The 19,715-nt window shown below is 37.6% G+C and overlaps 1 protein-coding gene across 1 annotated transcript; it reads right to left on the bottom strand.

Annotated features, from left to right (window-relative positions):
• Positions 1-353: 353 nt before the first annotated feature.
• Positions 354-19,336, bottom strand: LOC140231764 (uncharacterized). The gene is made up of 6 exons (XM_072311915.1): positions 18,712-19,336; positions 13,824-14,096; positions 12,169-12,465; positions 4,523-4,924; positions 1,210-1,506; positions 354-445 (listed from the first exon to the last, which is right to left on the bottom strand). The coding sequence occupies exons 1-6, from the start codon at positions 19,334-19,336 to the stop codon at positions 354-356; spliced, it is 1,986 nt and encodes a 661-aa protein (XP_072168016.1).
• Between the last annotated feature and the right edge of the window lie 379 nt (positions 19,337-19,715).

Here is a 19,715-nt window from a genome sequence, read left to right as displayed (position 1 = left end):
GCTCTCGGTATTCCGTGCAGAAATTTACAACGAACAATAAGCACGCACACTCACACAAAACAGCCCCTCCCCCCCCCCCACACACACACGCACACAAACACATTGACAGCAATACTTCTGCACATGTCATTATGGTCGCTCTATGACATTTCTAGATGATTGAACTTTGGCTAAATTAGCAATGGCAGGTGAGTTGCAAATTAATGGCTAATACACCTATGCTTTGGAAGCATTTAGGGGACGAATCATCACAGAGTTTGACGAGACGATTACAGAAAGCAAGTTTTCCTTATAAGATCTTCATCCACACGGCATCAGAAGACGGCGCCATTCCAGACAGAACATGACGCAAATTAGACAACCGAACCTGGCTCTTCCACCGGCGTCTTAGTTTCTCCTTTTGACTGCTTGTCCCAAGGTGCCATGGATTTCAAGGCTTTAATAGCTGTTGTAAAAGCACAACGAAAGAAGGGAGAAAAATGCAATACGCATCACATCTGTCAAATTGGTCATGTCCATTTCTTGGATAAGTTTGACCTGCTCACAACGTTTAATGTCAACAACATGCTTGATCTTAAAAGACACGTACACGGTTACAAATTGCAAGCCTTCAACTACATGATAATCATGTTGAAAAGGCTTGCAGTTGTAACCGTGTATCAATTATGGTAAAAATATGGGTAACATTATGTTAAGGAAACAATAACGACAGAGACATGTGGATTGAGTGAAAGCAGAAACATTAGTAGAACACATCAGTGAAACTGATTGACGAATTGCCCCACATCGACGTAAATAATTTACGTCGATGTAGGGCAATTCGTCAACAGTTGCAATGAAAACATGTCGACAGACGAATTTCATTAATTTGAACATCAGTGAAAGTTGAGGAAAGTCAGACCTCGATGCAAAAGTTATGAATTTTTAAAGATTTGGTTTTGAAACCACTGGATGAGGAGGCAACTTGACTTTATGACATCTAGATTAGTGTGGACCACACATTGTAAAGAAAATATAAAGAAAATTCAACATACTTTCACTTTTCTAGCATAATGAAAGAGGACTTGACTATTAACCGCTTTCAGAAATTAGGGGGAATAATTACTCCCCAGTATAAAGTTGATGAAATGTGTAATTTTCATGAGAAATGAATTTTTGTGGAATTCCCTCTAACTTTAATGACATCTATTGATACGTTCGTGTTCTCACCATTTTGTGCTTTGGATGAAACCATGGATTTGAATTCATTGAATTTGCTACCCGCACTTGATTCTAGCCTCATTTCCCTGGGGTATTGCACAGCACTCTGAATGAACCGCCACAACGCGGCGCTGTCCTCCTGTCTTATCTCCGGCCTCTTTTGGGCGAGATTCCCGCACATGATAGCCAAGCTGGTAGCTTCACATGCCTTAGGCTGCTTAATCTTAAAAGAAGCCTGGCGGGAAGAATTGGCGGCATCGTCGATACTTTTGAAATCGTGCGCGATCACGGCCATCTTCTCTTTACCTGAAAAAAAAAAAAAACAGAAACATAATAAACACACAATTAAAGGAACAAACAAAAGAGATTCGTTCGTTAACACAAGCATTACCACAACACGTATGGTGCTAACTTTCCTGCCGGAAAGAACATAGCGTACAACAGTGTGAACACACTGCAAACACTGTGTGACATCTCTTCAAATTGTTCAATTTGAGCGTTTTAACAATGTGAACACATTGTGGCTCATCAATTGACAGTGTGAAACAGAACATTACCATGTGTAAAATCATCTTCACACAAATATATTCGAGTGTTTTCACATAGCCGACTATCATGACTATTATGAACACACTGTGGGACACTGTGTTCTTTCCAGGAGGGTTATGAGGTACGTCTATACTGACAAGTGTGTTTTTTTTTCTGCGATCACTGTGAGATGTTTGTTGCTACTTTATTAAGATGAGTCATTGTTGTCAAACTGGTAGGTTATCAAAATTATCACCGTTTACCTAAACATAAACAAAACGCAACAAAATGATGAGAATCTTAATTATGCATTACTATTTTCACTGTATAGGCCTGCGTCTCAAAATAGGACGAGTTTAGTCACATTTTGGGTAACTGTGCAAAATTATGCCTCACAGGATATTTTTACATGTGAACTTAAAAATATGAACTGAAATGACATTTTCTTGTAGATTGTGACCTAGACAGATTAATACATGTACATAAAGATATCTGAAAAAGGTTGAGTCGCCATCGTAATGATAGTGACATTTTTATTCATTTATTATGTTTTATTCATTATTTGTACTATACAATTATTTATATATATTATATTACATTTATTTATTTGTTTATTTATTTATTTATTCATTCATTCATTAAGTGACGAGACAAAAAACGGATTTCATAATTCCGTGGGTGCCAGAGACAAATTTTGTGCCTAAACTCGTTTCACCGCCCACCCCCTTTTACTATGTTATGAGACAAAATGGTATCCAAAACGGTCACTGCAACAGTGATCTGTGCGAGTAATGTCCTTGCCGCGCATTTTACAATGGTCAAAATATTGTAAGATCAAATCTAACTAGCTATCTCGGCCACCACTTTGAAGGCAATTATAATGCTTTTTTTTCAAAAAATAATCCGTGAAAATGGTTATCTCCGCACAGCTTAATGTCAGATTTGAATTCCGTTATGAAAGAAGATATTGATATCAACCACCTTTGCATGCTTACAGTGTGTGTGATATGGGTCCTATGAACCAATGTTTGATATCGCATGCATGCCATTTTGAGTGATCGGACACATTTGCTCAAGAGGAGTGAGAATGGAGATATGAACAATAGGTATAAACACCTAGTTTTATCCTCAAAATCCCTTGACAATACAGAATTAGTATAGCATTGATGAAGATTATATCTTGAAATTTCAAAATTTAGCAGTTTTGTTGGTTGCCATCCTGAATATCTTGAAAACCCATTACCCACATTTCAAATTCAGATTCAGCACCCTCAAAAGAAGGTAAACAAAAGAAAGAAAAACTATCGATGAACAAGAAAACAAGGTTCAGCACGCGGTTGTCCTTCTAAAACAGAAATGATGCATTATGCAGTCACCTGATGAATAAATTTACCCATTACCAGTATGGTGTATATAAAAAATTATTTTAAATGCCAATTCATGTGACACGATTTTAGAATGATTAGGTTTCAAATTCACCTTCTGGGGAAAATATTGATCCAGCAAATCACAGTACAGGGACTTTTCTAAAAAGTGATCTTGTTATTTAACTCTATAAGCCCAAGGGGGGGACATTGTGCCCCTACCATAGTTTCATTTGCCTCTCCTTCGCCCTTTACCAGATTTCAGCCAATATCGGTGACTTTTCCTGAAATCTTATTGCAAACATTTTGATATATATATTTTAGTTAAGTCCATTATTGCTGGTTGCCATATCAACCGTAAACCGACAACCATGTCTGTCAGATTTTTGCATGTTTTTCTGTTTCAATTTCAGTTAACAATGTAGTAATGGATAAAATGGGGTTTTCTTGGCTGTATATAATTTGCTGAAGGACCAAAATGTGAATTATGGGCGTCAATTTCTCTGAAATGTTCTTCTTATTTTTGTTATTTATATATAACATATCATAGTCATCAAACAATAGATATAATAGAAATAATAAAAAAAGACAGCATTTTCCAAAGACTACCATTATATTTTTTGTCATTGTCACACAAGCTTTGACTATAATATCATTTGTTCATCATATTATCAATCTGCAGACTACAAATTCCGATATTATGGAAAAATAAAATGTGATACTAATATATGTACCTATCCCAAGCAATACATTAAAGGTCTCATACATTTCTTTATATAGTGCACTCCCGTTATAACGAACACGGTTATAACGAAATTCCGGTTATAACGAAGTAAAAATTTGGGCTGCAATGTCATCCACTCTATGTATTTCTATTGTTTATTTGTTCGGTTATAACGAAATTCCGATATAACGAAAGAAAACTGCCGGTCCCGAGGACTTCGTTATAACGGGAGTCCACTGTATTGTAGTGAATAGCGCCCCATGCATTGACCTTGAGAAATTTTAACCATATCTCATAGTGAAGGTTGACTTGCTTTTCCTTTGCAGCAAATAGTATAAAAAATGTTGATATAGAATAAAAACATATACATTCGGGATAATTATAAAGAAAAAAAAAACATGATTTTAGCATGTTTCCTATCAATTTCCTTATATTTTGGTAAATAGCGCCCTCTATAGGTAATCTTGAGAAATTTCAAATGTTAGGTCAAGTACAGTATGATTTGCTCTACACATGTGCCAAATATGACGGTGATACGTCATATAATAAAGACGTTGTATGGGGAAGGGCACTTTGCACCCCTTGGGCCTGAAAGGGGTCAAAATAACTTGGGCTTTATAGGGTTAAGTTCCATGGGTTAAAGATATCAATACGGTAAAACAAAGATTAAAACACTACCTGCCATTCCACGCACACATCAGCTTACCTATCACTTTGGAACAATGATCCAGGTAATTGTCGTAAAGGGCATTCAGGACGTTTGTGATGGAAAATCCGCGGTCTAAGATTGAGTGACACAGAATCATCACATCCACAGGGTCGTCGGATTTGAATTCATACTTGTCGATATCGTTGTACGGCAACGGATGGAACTTCACCTTGGCGATTAGCTCGGGGTTTGCCCTCTGCCAGCTGTGCAGGAGATCAAGCAGTCCCTGAACAGACGACTTGGGTGACGATGAACACACAGAAATGGAGACATCAGTGGATTCAGCCTCCCGATTTAGTTTCTCCGGCATTTTTACATCCCCGGCGGTGTGGCCCTTTTGCCTTTGGCATTTGCTAGAAGTTCCCGCGCCTTCCTGTGATTCGCCTTGGAAACGATTAGCTACAAAAGTAACAACAAAAAGCAAAAAACAAACAAACAAACTCATAAATATCTGAATAAATGATAACTGACTAGGACTAGCTCCATCTTGTCTGACAAAGTTAATGTTTCCTATCCACATCGTCGTTGATTTTCACTCTCTTCGTGCTCTGCAAAGCTTGTCCTCAGGTTTCATCAAAGAATTCTGACACCATTTATAATCACGATACATCCCATGAAAAATTGGAAGCTTAAAATGCAATCTGACAATAATCATTCTCGAATAAATCACTGAATACCTTCCTTTGTCAATTACTAACATCGTTAATTTTTACATGAAATATCCTACCACACCTCTTCTGCTGTGAATTGACGTAGACTAAACAATGCAAATGAAAGCAAATGAGCTCATTCAGCTATTACTTACAGGTTGAACTTAACAGAGACTTTATTACAGCCTACAGGTATAATTGTCATTGACAACTTGTTTTCAGGGAAGGTCAGAGGCACCTGAAGCGGTTTCTAGTGGTATAAAATGATAAATAAATTCCCTCCTCAAACTTTCTTCGATTATACTTTCAAGGATGGTTTCTTGACGCTCTCATAGTACTTTGCTAAAAATATAAACTGTTTCATATTATTTTGACTTTCAATATCGCAAATATTAACCACTATTATTCACCCCTCAGACTACAAAATCTCATGGAACATAAAGCAGTCTGTCAGCACTAGCTAAGACTTGAAATATCGAGATGGCACAAGTCATACGTTTGGCTATGTTAACAGGACAACACAAAGCTGATTGAAAAGGTGTTTCACGAAATCTTTTGTAAGATAATGAGAAATTAGAGATCAGTATGAAGCAACTGATAATTTAGAGCCTGAAAGATCCACTTGTCAAATCTTATGATATAATGGTTAGGATTGATAGATAACATACCAGATTAGCATAATTTGGTCCCGTATTTCAAAATCTACTACCTCAATTTTGCGTCTTTTGACAGATGATTAAATCATTTCAACATTATGAACAGAAAATGGTACAAGATCAGATGGACGGAGTGAACAGCTTTTCAATAACAAATCCGAAACATGAGCAAGGGTGGCCACAATTTTCTTGGTTCATTGATATCCACCTATACATTGTCCCTATTTCCAGTCCCTATTTTCTTTAAAAAAAAAAAACAAAAGCAGATGAGCCAGACAAATAAAAAGAACAGATAACAAGAGAAAAAAAAAAAACATTAGCAGCATTTAATAGCAATGATTGCATTTCTAGCATTGTTTGAAAATGAAAGCATTGTCTCCCCATTAGCTTCTTCTTTTATCAGAGATGTAATGCATTGCCCCATGCTCCTTGTCTAGATTTTTAGATAAAATGCTCTTCCATGTCTCTTTCCTCATTCAGCTTTACGTTTCTCTTTCTCCTCGAGCAGCCGAGTGAAATCAGTCAACAAGATTTATTATTCATTTCTATAGTCATGTACATCGTCATTATATACCACTCCTGGAATTGATAAAAGGGAATTTCATTATGCTGCTTTTTAATGAAAAAAAAAATCACAGAATAGATCAGTGAAAATGGGGGAAAGTTAGACACATACAAGAAAGTAATGAAGTGATAAAGTCTAAAAAGTAAGACAAATTGACAACTCTGCGTGATATAGGTGTTGAGCAGCTCTCCAGTTGCTTTAAATTTGTACACCGAATTCCACTTGTTGTTATTTTCTCAAATATTTTAGCCCAGCAGAACTTATCGGAAAAAAGAAAATTCTCTCCTAAGAAATACGATTTTTCTCTTGTACAAAAGTAATTTTCAATTTTCAATTCAATTCAATTTATTAATTTCATAAAAGCAATACAGCCAATATTTGTACAATAATCAGATGGCAAGGAAAATCACGAAAAAAGCCAGTGGCTTGAAGATTGTGATTCCCTGATACAGAAGTACATTAAAAAACAGATTGGCATGAAAATACAAAACACAAAATGTTACATAATCACTAGATACTCAATAATAGACAAAAATACACATAAAAACAAACAAAACATACATAAATACAACACAAAACAGAACGTCATGAATATGTAATGTTCCATTACCTTGATAAAAAAAAAATCAATCATAAGATTCAAAAAGATATTGTTTCAATTTCAACTTAAAATGATTTAAACTCATAATGCACTTAAGATTATATTCTAATGAATTCCATATTTTTGCACCTTTATATTGCACTGAGTTCCTATATTTCATCTTAGATCGGCATAATGGCAAAACAAAGTTTTGTTTATAACGTGTATTAAAACTATGACTCATAGAATGCGTTTTAAAATAATCATCAAAAATACACGGCAATATTGAATGTACATATTTAAACATAAAAATACTCGTTCTATAAAAGATCCTATCTTTGAGGGATAAACAGCCTACGTCTTTGAAAAGGGGAGGAGTGTGAGCAAGATAATGGGAGTTTGTACACAATCGAATAGCTTTTTTCTGAAGAACAGTCAGACGATTTAAGTCACGCTCAGTGGCTCCAGACCAAACCAAGTTACAGTAGTCTACATAAGGCAAGACAAGGGCGTTGTGTAACATCAATAGGGTTTTCCTTGGTAAAGCTTATAAGTCATCCCAATGGATACGCTGATCTTGCCATGAATGTGATTGATGTGATTTTTCCAGGATAATCTTTCATCTATAATAACCCCAAGAAAATTAATTGAATCAACTCTGGAAATAACATTACAATCTGCGTATATCATCATATCATCATGTGACAGCTTCATTCCAGAGGACTAAAATATCATATATTTTGTTTTACTTGCATTCATTTGTAATCTGTTAGCTTTAAACCAATCACAGACTTTCTGCAGTTCATCGTTCGTCATATTGTTCAATATTGTTTTGTCAGAATGAGAAGCTAGAATGTTTACGTCATCCGCATACAGTACAAAACGAAGTACATTGGACGCATTGATGATGTCATTCACGTATACCAAAAACAAAAGTGGTCCCAATATGCTCCCTTGTGGTACCCCACACGTTATGGGTAGAATGTCTGAGTTGGTGCCCTTAAAACCAGTATACTGACTTCGACCACTGAGATAGCTTTCGAACCAGCGAAGGAGTACACCTCGAATGCCGTAGTGTTCTAATTTGTGTAGCAGAATACCATGGTCTAATGAGTCGAATGATTTGGACAAGTCGACGTAAATGGCCACAGGAATTTCTTTTCTCTCTAAAGCAGCTGTAATCTGCTCCACGATATGTAAAAGGGCTGTTTCAGTAGAGCAAGATGGTCGGAATCCAAATTGTTCTTTAATCAATACATTCTTTTCTGACAGGTACTTGTACAATCTTTTGTGCATAATACGCTCGAGGATTTTAGAGAGAGTAGGGAGGAGTGAGATTGGTCTGTAATTTTCTATGAGATGTTTTTCGTTCTTTTTAAAAACCGGAATAACTTTGGCTAGCTTAAGGGAGTTTGGAACTATGCCTGAGGAAAGTGAAAGGTTGAAAACATAGCACAATGGTTGAGCAATGAAGTGAATAATTCTCTTAATAAATGTAGAACTTAATCCATCATGTCCACAGGAAGCTGAACTTTTCAGACTTTTTGTGATCTCAATTATTTCTGACTCGTCAGTAGGCATGAAAAAGGCTGATTCAGAAATTTTAGAGTTCAAAAAACCTGTGAAACATTTTTTACCAGTGTCAACATTGTTACCAACAGAAACACCAATATCAGAGAAATACTTGTTGAACTCATTAGCAATTTTTTTGTCATTTTCAATCTTTTTTCCGAGCACTTCAACAGAATTTGGGAGCTTGGATATATTACATCTCCCCAAAATTTCATTAACAATCTTCCAAGTTTTACAAAGGTTGGTTTTATTTCTCATGACTAAGTTTGTGAAATATGACCGCTTTGAAGCACGTATTATACAATTTAACTTATTTCTATACCGCTTATATATCAGCTTATTTTTATTAGAAGGCGTGTTAATATATGCACGAAATAATCTCTGTTTCCTGTGTATGGATTTTAGAATGCCTTTCGTTACCCAAGGTCTTGTTGCAATTGTTTTCTTACATTTAACTTTTGGGGCTGCTTTCAACACATGTTTGTTACAAATTTGACCCAAAGTTTCAAGAAAAACATTATATGACATATTCACATCGTCACAAGAATCAACACAGGACCAACTAACAGAACAAAGGTCTTGGATAAGATCTGAGTAATTCAGATTACTTGCAAAGCTTTGACATTCAAAGTATTGACGGCTCTTGTCCAGTTTCATATCAGTCAAATCAAAAGTTGTGACTTGAAAAATAGGCAGGTGATCAGATATGTCTGAAAATATGATACCAGGAGTAATGGACTTATCCAAGACATTTGTAAATATGTTATCAATACATGTAAATGATGAGGATGTCACTCGAGTAGGTTTTGTTATCAAGGGGAACAAGCCATGTGTATACATAATGCTCAGAAAATCATTTGTACATGAATTAATGGAGTGCTTCAGAATATCAAAGTTAAAATCACCTGCAATATAACACATCTTGTTGTCTCTGGCAATACTTGCTACAGAATTCTCCAGCATTCCATTGAAAGCTTGTGCATCCGAGTTGGGCGCCTTGTAAACTACACCTACTATGATGTTCTTGTTTTCCATTTCGATCTCAACGAACATTGTATCCACAGATTCGTTTGAAAACGACAAGTCATCTCTCACTTGAAAAGTGAATCTCTCATCAACGTATAAACAAACTCCGCCACCTCTCCGATGTTCACGTGGTTTTTGTACAAAGGAGTAGCCCTTCATATTATACATAGACGGTACATTGGAATTAAACCATGTTTCAGAAAAGGCATAAACTGTATAGGGTGACATAAGCTGTCAATAAAGTCAAAAATGGAGTGAAATTTAGCAAACAAACTCTGCGAATTAAGATGAAAAACAGAAAATTCCTGTTTATCTCCACATTGATTAAACATTTTATCAAAAGTATCATTGAAATAATAATTACAGGGATTTTCTAAGTTACCGGCAGACCAACCTTCCTCTTCATTCATGCCAAATACATCAAAAGCAAAAGAATCAAGTCGCGCAGAGCAAAAATGACTCGAGTAATTGAAAAACGTGTAGATTGTTCTTTGAAACTCATCATCATCGAGGATTTGATTGTAAGGTAGCTCGTTTGCAGTGCATTGGAAACAAATCCAGGAATTACAAGGTAAGGGGGAATGCATACTAGATGTACAGCAAGTTTCATGACAAGGCGATCTACATACTACACATGTACGTTTCTTTTGAAAGGCTCTCACAGAGTTGAGACAGATGTAACACTTCATGATAAACTACATTTAATTGGTACACATACACATGCACACACATTACGTAACACGAGTAATGACGGCAAAGAATAGAAACACAATCGAGCAGAGTACATTGTATAAGGCAGAGGAAAGACGAACGTTCGAGTTGAAAAGTTCACAAGTTCGAATAACATACATACGGGCCATGTTTGTTTACATCATGATGGCTGGTGAGCGTCCCTGGCAACTCATCGTTCTCGAGTTCGTTTGCAGTGTTCCGTCCAGTCATTTTGTGTCGCTATAGTGTAGAGATTGTGTGTAGTTTTGATCTTGATTCTGCCGTCTTGTGTCCATACCTTGTTTGTGTGCGGGGGGTATTTTGCTCTCACTTTCCTCAGCAATTTCTGTCTGTCACTGGTCAGGTTCTCGTGGATGAAGATGCGGGTTGATTTCAGCTTCGATCTGGCGGCATAGACTCGAGATCTGGGACCGTAGGTGGCAAACTTGGCTATGATGGGACGAGGAAGAGCATGACCTTTCCTATCAAGTCTGCCCCTTTCGCCGATCCTGTGAGATCTGTCGATATCCTGTGGTTGGATTTCTACTTCCAGTTGGTCCTTCGCAAGTTGACAGAGTAAGGTGTCTGTGTTCTCCTGCGGGTTCTCTTTAATCCCGTGGATGACCAAGCAGTTTCGCCTGGAATATTGTTCCAGTTCTTCTACACGAGCTTCGGCGTCAGACAATTTGTTTTCCAGTTGTTTGATTTGGGCATCCCTTTTCTCCAATTCCAACATGAAACAGTCGTGTAGCGCTGGCGCTAACACCGGTCCTAGGGCAGGGGCGAGGCGGTTTTCAACCAGTCCTTTGTCCGTGAATGCCCTGATAATGGCTTCCACAATGGTCTCAATGTCCATCTTTGTGTTGGGTTCTGGCTGGTTGCTCACGGGTTTGTGATCTGATGGAGAGGTGCTCGAGTCACTGTCTATCTCCCCAGCGGTCCCGGCCTGTTTTTTGTCAGGTACCGTAGGTGGTTTTGCTCTGGTGTTGACCATCTTTCCGAGCAGTCAGAACGAGTGAGAAAAGTCCAAAAATGTCACTTTCTAGAGGAATGTAACTGACGAGATGTGCCGAGTGGCCCAGACTGTTGAATTGAGTTCCTGGCTATTCCGTATGATTTTAGGCTACAAATCCAACATTTTACTTTTCCTGCCTGTGTAAATGACGTCCGACCGCCATGACCGCCATTCAATTCAATGAAGAGTTACTCAACACCTACGTCACTCAATAGCCAATTTGTCTTACTCTATAAACTTTATGGGTTCATAACTTTTCTTGTATATCTAATTTGTCACCAAACTTCCACTCATTTACCTTTCTGATTTGTCTGTCAAATAATATCAGGATGCAGTTCCCCTTTAACTTTTTTGATTGTAATTTCATAAAACGATGCAAGCAGGTTTGCAGGTGGATCACGAAAAAAAAAATGTCCATGTTTTATTTTTTCTTTTAAAGCGAGAGTTATCACTTATCAGAGGCTTTCATCTCAACGACTTCAAATCCCAGGGTGCCGTTAGGCTCAGCCCAGTTTCGCATTCTCATTTACTTTTATTCGATTAACCACGGACATTAATAGGGAAATAGTCAAAACAAAAACTTTCTGGTCACTGACACACACACACACATACACACACACACACACACACACACATACATAATTTCACACCAAGAGCAGAAATCATGTTCACGCGTATTCGTGGCTACAATGGGCGAATGATGGTAACACGTTTAGTTCTGACAGTCAGTGATTCTGATGTATTATAAGTTGTTGGAATAAAAGTACGTCAACGTTAGCAAATTATAGATGATAGGAATATGAACAACCCAAGTTATTTCCCAACTTACATGATATAACACTGATAGGCCTACATAACTTGTTCTTACCATCTTGTAGTTTTCTTTTAATCTTGGATTTGCATTCATTACATATGTTCAGCAAATTTGATTCTGGCTTCATTTCCCGGGGGTATTGCACAGCATCCTGCATGAACGACCAGAGCAAGTCCCTATCCTCCTGTCTTATCTCCGGCTCCTTTTGGGCGAGATTCCCGCACGTGATAGCCAAGCTGGTAGTTTCAAATGCCTTGGGTTGCGTAATCTTAAAAGAAGCCTGGCGGGAGGAATTAGCGTCATCGCTGATGCTTTTAAAATCGTGCGCTATCACGACCATCTTCCCTTTACCTGAACAAACAGAAACAAAGGAAAAAGTTCTAAGAATGATTTTCAACGTGCATGCTGCTTAATACAATTATGAATTGATTGGTAAAACTCATTGCTAGGCAGCAATTCTTTATGATGATTGATTTTGTGATGGTGATTACAGCTGTATAGATCCTATTCAATTAATACCGTTCAAAATAACACTGATATCAGCGATATAGAACAAAGCTATTGCTGAATAATATCTCTTAACTAGATATTAACTAGAAGAGCAGGTTGATGTGAAATGGATTTAAGAACGGTTTCTCCTCCTCACCCTTCATGGAATAAACAATAAACACTGCAAAAAAAGAAATAATAATAGAAGCATGGAAAGGTGTCAATGATAACTTGTAATATCTTATAGATGAAAACATGAGTCATAACTTTGCGAGTTTCCGTAGCAAAGTTGAATTAATTTAACTATAAATATAAGAGACTGGAGGACTCTATACTACACTACAATGTACTACATATTGGCATGTGACGTTCAATTAACTATACATTTGAGCCCCGTAAGTGCATTTCTGACCGCAGTCTGGTTACAGTCGGTGAACCTGTGGCAATTTTCGTCGCCATAAGTGTCAGTCGGTTAATTTGAACATATTATTATTATGATCATGAATTTAGCACATGACCTCAGACAACACATTACCATAACCCAAGTTGGTCAAAATTAGACTTACACATACTGATATATTAGTCACAAGATTCCTCAGACTTTAACAAATGATCTAATTACCTTTAGAAATCAACCCTAATTTGTGACCCCAGAAAGCAGCATATAACTGTCACGAAGTCCTGGAAATGAATTCCTGACCCATATGGTCGAAGTATGAGTAACGGTTGAAAAATATTTGACACAAAAGTGTTTTTTTTTTTCTTCGCAGATGACTTTTTTTTTTCAACGAGGGGACAACAGACAATTGCCACTTTAATTCCTCAATCTTACCTCCATCCCTAATAATGAATCAAAAGTGAATTCCTCATCGCTTTTTTATGATTATATTATGAATGATCGTTAATTACTTCATTCCGTCTATAAGTCAGTATAGCTTGCACCAGCACGGTGTTTATTCACCATTAGAAACTTATTCAGTTATAATCATGAGATACGAATCTACAAACCATAGGTTTCAAATTTGGAAGGAGTTCACATGATTTTGTAGCAAACCAGAAAGTCCACAGTACTTTCACACCATTCCTTTTCTGTAACGTATGTGTCATCATTTTATCTATGTGTCATCATTCATCTATGATTTATTCAGTTAATGATAGCAACATTCAAAGAATGATATGGAAATTTATATCGACATTCACACTGATCGACATTACCCTACCTATCACGGTGTTACAATAATCGAGATATTCATCATAGAGGGCGTCCATGACGTCTGTAATGGCGAATCTGCGGTTGAAGATGGAATGGCACAGAATCATCACATCCACAGGGTCGCTGTCTTTGAATTTGTACTCGTCGATGTCGTTGTACGGCAACGGATGGAACTTCACCTCGGCGATCAGCTCGGGGTTTGCCCTCTGCCAGCTGCGCAAGAGATTAATTAATCCCTGGACAGACGACTCGGGTGACGCTGTACACACAGAAATGGAGACTGACCATGCATAACCATGCATGACCATGCATAAATGAATGAATGAGTAAAATAAGCGAATCACTTTATATAAGTAGGTATACAAACAAACTGGAATAAAGATAGAAAGCGATCTTCAAGAATAATGATGATAACAGTCACATTAAACGTAATATTTTTTTTTTTTTTCAAGAGAAACTTCCTGTTTCCACAGGAGTTCCATCTGGTGTGAAAAGTTCACATACCGATTCCACATCATGGCTGTCATACCCTTCAAGGCCTGCACTTTTGAGTTTTATCGTAGGGTAGGTGAAGCCAACCATCATATTTTATAAGTCCATTTATCCAGGCAAATTTTTCTAGCGAAAATGCATTTTCATGACAAAAATGCATTTTGGACATTGGATAGAAATATAATGCAGTTTTCCTGCATCAATTCATATTTTGTTCGCACTCTAAAAAAGTGTTACAGCACTCGATTTTCAATTAAAAGAGGAAATCAGTTCTACCTGGTATGACCCAAATCTGGTAGAGCCCACTTTATATGGATATAGCATTATTAAGATTGAATTTAATTGAATGTCGTTAAAAAGCATATCCTGCGAACACATTTTATATTAAGCGATGCAAATGAAAATAAGTGACAGTTTTAAAATATTACTCACACTACCAGAGAAGTGCGTTATTATCACTAGCAACTTGTTTATACGGTACACAAATTCACAGGCATTTGGGACTGGTATGACATTAAAATCAAAATGATTCATCAAAATATTATATCTGATCATTTAAAATACGCGCTGGACGCATTCACCTTTTACTGCTTCATCAATGCAGCGAGAGTAAAACGAACTAATGTGTGGTCGGCTCCTGTGACTAAAGTCACTAAACACGAAAGTGAATCTGCTGCTAGCCAACGACCAGACCAACCAGACAAACAACAAGCGATTCTGAATGTTGGTGGGACTACACCCACCATGTATTAGTGTGATTGCCCGTTATATCTTTAGAAGACATGTGAAGAGCAGCTGTCATATTTGCTCAGTTGGAAACAATACATCAATGCAGGCTTTCTTCTCCTGTCTACGTTAATCAAGGCAATGACTCTAGACCAAATCCTTACTATAATCCTTGCCTACATTGAATGAGATGGATTTCACACAGAAATAAAAAGAATATCTATATATATTCTTTAAAAACTGCAGATCATTTGTCTCAGTATCATTTCTACCGTGACATACGTTACTAATACCATCACTGAAGTTCAAGTTCTCCATTCCTGGTTATGGGCCAAAAGTTTCCAAAATCTTCACTGAATCGGAGGCCAAGATGATAGCTTTTCACATCTATGAAAATTAGTATCCATAATATGAAAGCTGCACGCTCCCTGCAATCTTATCTGTTGTCCTATTCATCTTGTCTGGCTGTATTTCCTTTTGGACGCGCTCTATCTTGGCCTGCAAGCTGGGCTTTGGAGCTACCTCGCTCGCCCCAGAATTGGAAAAATGCATGCTACCTTCAGTACCATCCCCGCTGGTATCGCCTTTACATTCTTCAGCAGTTACTTTGCATTCCTGTGATCCAGCACGCACAGAATCTACATAGAGAATATGATAGATAAATACAAAGATTAAAGAACGAATTAATGAATGATTCAATACAAAGCACAGATGAACACGTGATGAATATAGGCGAGCATACAAATAAGCGAAAAAAAAGGCATGTTTGTTTCAAGCGTTCGCAAAAATTTGTACTGTCTTTACACTATCAAGCTTCCCGCAGATTCACTTTAAATGCAATCATACATTTAAACATCAGACTGACTGTCATTTTCTTCAACGTACATTCCCATTCTCTCGGACCGGTAAAGACTGCCGATACCCCAACCAAGGCGCTTCAACGCCAGTCCAACGAAGTCTGAAGAAAACAGTAGACCAAATCTCACGAAGGTAAAAATCAAATTGAATTAAAGATAAAAATCATATTTGATTCTGAAATAAAGGATATGGCTTCTAATACCATACAAACTCGCCTGTTGCTTTACCCATCTTCGGAGGTTCCATATTTCGTGAGTGAACATCGCGTTCGACGAGCTTTTTCTCATCCTGTGAGCTGAGCTTTGGACATGCTTGAGCTACTCCACTCTCCCTCGAGTCAGAAACACGCCTGCCTTCAGCCCCGTCTCCGTTGGTATCGCCCATACTTTCTTCAGCATTTACCTTGCCTTCCTGTGATCCAGCACGCTCAGAATCTGCGTAGGGAATAGAATAGAATGACGACAGCAGAGATGAATGAATGAAATCATTAAATACTAAACAGATAAAAATTAAGAGAGGCGGACAAGTTCTACAGTAACAGAGACATGATAACACCATGTTTGTATTTATATCAGCAGAGACTGCAAGCGAATTTGGTGTTGGCTCATATAGAATACCAACCAGACAATATTCATAATACCTGTAAATCATTTAAGAAACACATTTGAGCTCAGTTATTGAAAAGGCACCTCGTACCGCGCGCTTGCTGAGAATATTCCCTTTCACCGGCACTTATAAGACACTATACCTGACTCTTAAACCTAAATCATCTTTTGTTATTATCGCAACGTAACGCCAGAACACAGGACAAAATGGTTTCTTTTTCGCTGAGTAGGCCTAGACATAACGTATGCTTTATACTATTTTCCCCCAGGGCTGTCGAATCTTCAAGCCATTTGCTAAATTCGACGACAGCCTTTTGCATTCACATTTCGCAATACATTGAACCATAATTCAATCAGCATTTTGTTCCATTATCCTAAATACATGTAGCTTCAAATCGATTCTTTGCTTCAGTCTGTCAGCAGTCCACTGTACACCTAAATTTCAGTTATGTTCGCATATACAGATAGCATTCTTTATTGTATTAAGAAAGATTGTATTTCATTTTTGTTAAATATTTTTAATACAATGAATTGAATTTAATTGAATTGTGAAAAAAAAATAACAGGTATATTCTGAATGTGGCTGGTACAACGTTATTGATTGTATATCAGTCTAACTGGTATACGAGCTTTCAAGGTATGTGATAAGAAAAACCCGTTTTGTCTGCTCAGTGGTCATTACTGAAAATTGGTTCCAGTAACATAGTAATGACATAAAATTAAGTAATGTACGATTAATACTTCAGCGTTTGACGACATCTATTACAGGACAATCCTATATATGACTACAATTCTTTTTACAAAAAATACATAAATTGCAAAACAAAACAAACTGATAAAAACAATTGAGGATTTAGATGATAGATTATCTTGGAGCCAACATGTTCATCAAACAACCATAGAGATCTTACACATGACAATTTTCATAAAATGTTGCGACACATTCTCATCTGTCATTTAAATTATTACATCATAATACGGGGATTTACTTCCGATAAAAATATTGATCGAACACACAAATTACAAATAGGAAATACCAGGAATAAGTCGTACAACTAATACATCATTAATACCCCCAGTTAACCACTGTATTTAGAAACATCAATATTACCTACTTGTGATTATGATTTAAAGGGAAGATAAACCCCAAGAGCAATGTGGATTGAGTGAAAGCAGCAACATTAGTAGAACACATCAGTGAAAGTTTGAGGAAAATCGGACAATCGATGCAAAAGTTATGAATTTTTAACGTTTTGGTTGTGGAACCGCTGGATGAGGAGACTACTAGAGGTTATGACGTATGAGTGGACTACAATACCAAGAAAACATAAAGAAAATTCTACAAAAATCCATTTTTCATAAAAATTACAAATTCCATCAACTTGATATTGATATATGTTAAGGGTAGCAATTATTCCCCCTGCTTTCTGAAAGAGGTTGGTCCATTGCTCTTTCATAATTCTAGAAAAGTGAATTTTTGTTGAATTTCCTTTATATTTTCTTTGTATTGTTGTCCACTAATACGTCATATCCTGCAGTAGTCTCCTCATCCAGCGGTTCCAACACCAAAACTTTAAAAATTCATAACTTTTGCATCGATTGTCCGATTTTCCTCAAACTTTCACTGATGCGTTCTACTACTGATGCTGCTTTCACTCAATCCACATTGCTCATTGGGTTTACCTTCCCTTTAAGATGCAGTGCTGTTTATGATTGAATTGAATAACAACCTATACTTAGCGATGCATTCGACGATTATTCTACTGTTAAATATAGCACAAGAAACACCCTTAACCATATCTCACTTACTAGCACATCTTGCAGGATATCATCTATATTTTACAGAGACAAAGTTTGTAAAATGTTTAAAAAATCTTTAAAAATTGGCATGACATTGACAAAAATAACACCTTTTTGATGCAAGACCGAATTTCCCCCTTTCCTCTTCTTTTTCAGTTATTATGAATTGAAATAATGATTCATTTTCGTGCAATGTCTACCATTTCTGCTTGTTTAATGTTTCGAAAATCATGATTTAATGCATTGTATTACATAAGATAATAGTACTTTGGTAGCGATCATTATCAACAGGATGTTAACATTATTTTGTGCTTATCATGATTCCACCTCTCTATATTATCATATTTGATATCAGGATTTTTATGCAAACTGGACATAAGTGATTGAATTGAATCCCTCATACGCTTTATTTACCTTTAGCAGGGCCTTCATCTGAGCAGTCAGTGGTAGTTACAAAGTTGGCCCTAATCATAGAGTCAGGTCCAGTCTGGATATCCGAGGAGGCAACCTCAGTCGAGGAGTTATTCTCAAAAGAGGAGTTAGCCCCAGTCGAGATGTTAGCCTCTGCCAAGGTGCTATTCCCAGTCGGGGAGTTAGCAACAGCTGAGGAGTCACCTTCAGTCGGGGAGTTAGCAACAGTTGAGGAGTCGCCTTCAGTCGGGGAGTTAGCAACAGCTGAGGAGTCACCTTCAGTCGGGGAGTTAGCAACAGTTGAGGAGTCGCCTTCAGTCGGGGAGTTAGCAACAGTTGAGGAGTCGCCTTCAGTCGGGGAGTTAGCAACAGTTGAGGAGTCGCCTTCAGTCGGGGAGTTAGCAACAGCTGAGGAGTCGCCTTCAGTCGGGGAGTGAGCAACAGCTGAGGAGTCACCTTCAGTCGGGGAGTTAGCAACAGCTGAGGAGTCACCTTCAGTCGGGGAGTTAGCAGCAGCTGAGGAGTCACCTTCAGTCGGGGAACTAGCAACACCTGAGATGGTAACTCCTGTCGAGGAGTTAATAGCCTCTGTCGAGGAGATGGGACGGCTGTCCTCCCGATTCGCCATTTTAGAAGCCTGGGTCTCGCTGCATGACACCATGTACAATATTGCTAAATCTACTTATCGAGTGAGAAAAATATCAGTTCTGTACATATCACTAAATATTATAAATATCTTGTATCTCTTAAACCCGTCGCACACTATGATCCGACAGGTCGTACGACCTTACGACCGGAAGTGTGACTTCACGAGTCTTGCCAGTTTCCAGTCGTAAGACTGGGTCGTAGCGCCAGTCGTAGAGATTTGACATGTTGAATTTCCACCACCGGTCGTGGATTTCAGCCATCAGCCAATCAGAAATGTCCTGAAGCCAGAACAGTCGTAAGCCTACTCGATCGTAAGCTCAGGTCGTATAGTATGCGTTGGCAGGTCGTACGACTGGGTC

This window comes from Diadema setosum, chromosome 8 (assembly GCF_964275005.1).
Source record: "Diadema setosum chromosome 8, eeDiaSeto1, whole genome shotgun sequence".
In the NCBI taxonomy this organism is placed as follows: Eukaryota; Metazoa; Echinodermata; class Echinoidea; order Diadematoida; family Diadematidae; genus Diadema; species Diadema setosum.
Note: the sequence above shows the minus strand (reverse complement) of the source record. Positions and strands in the feature narration are given on the sequence as shown.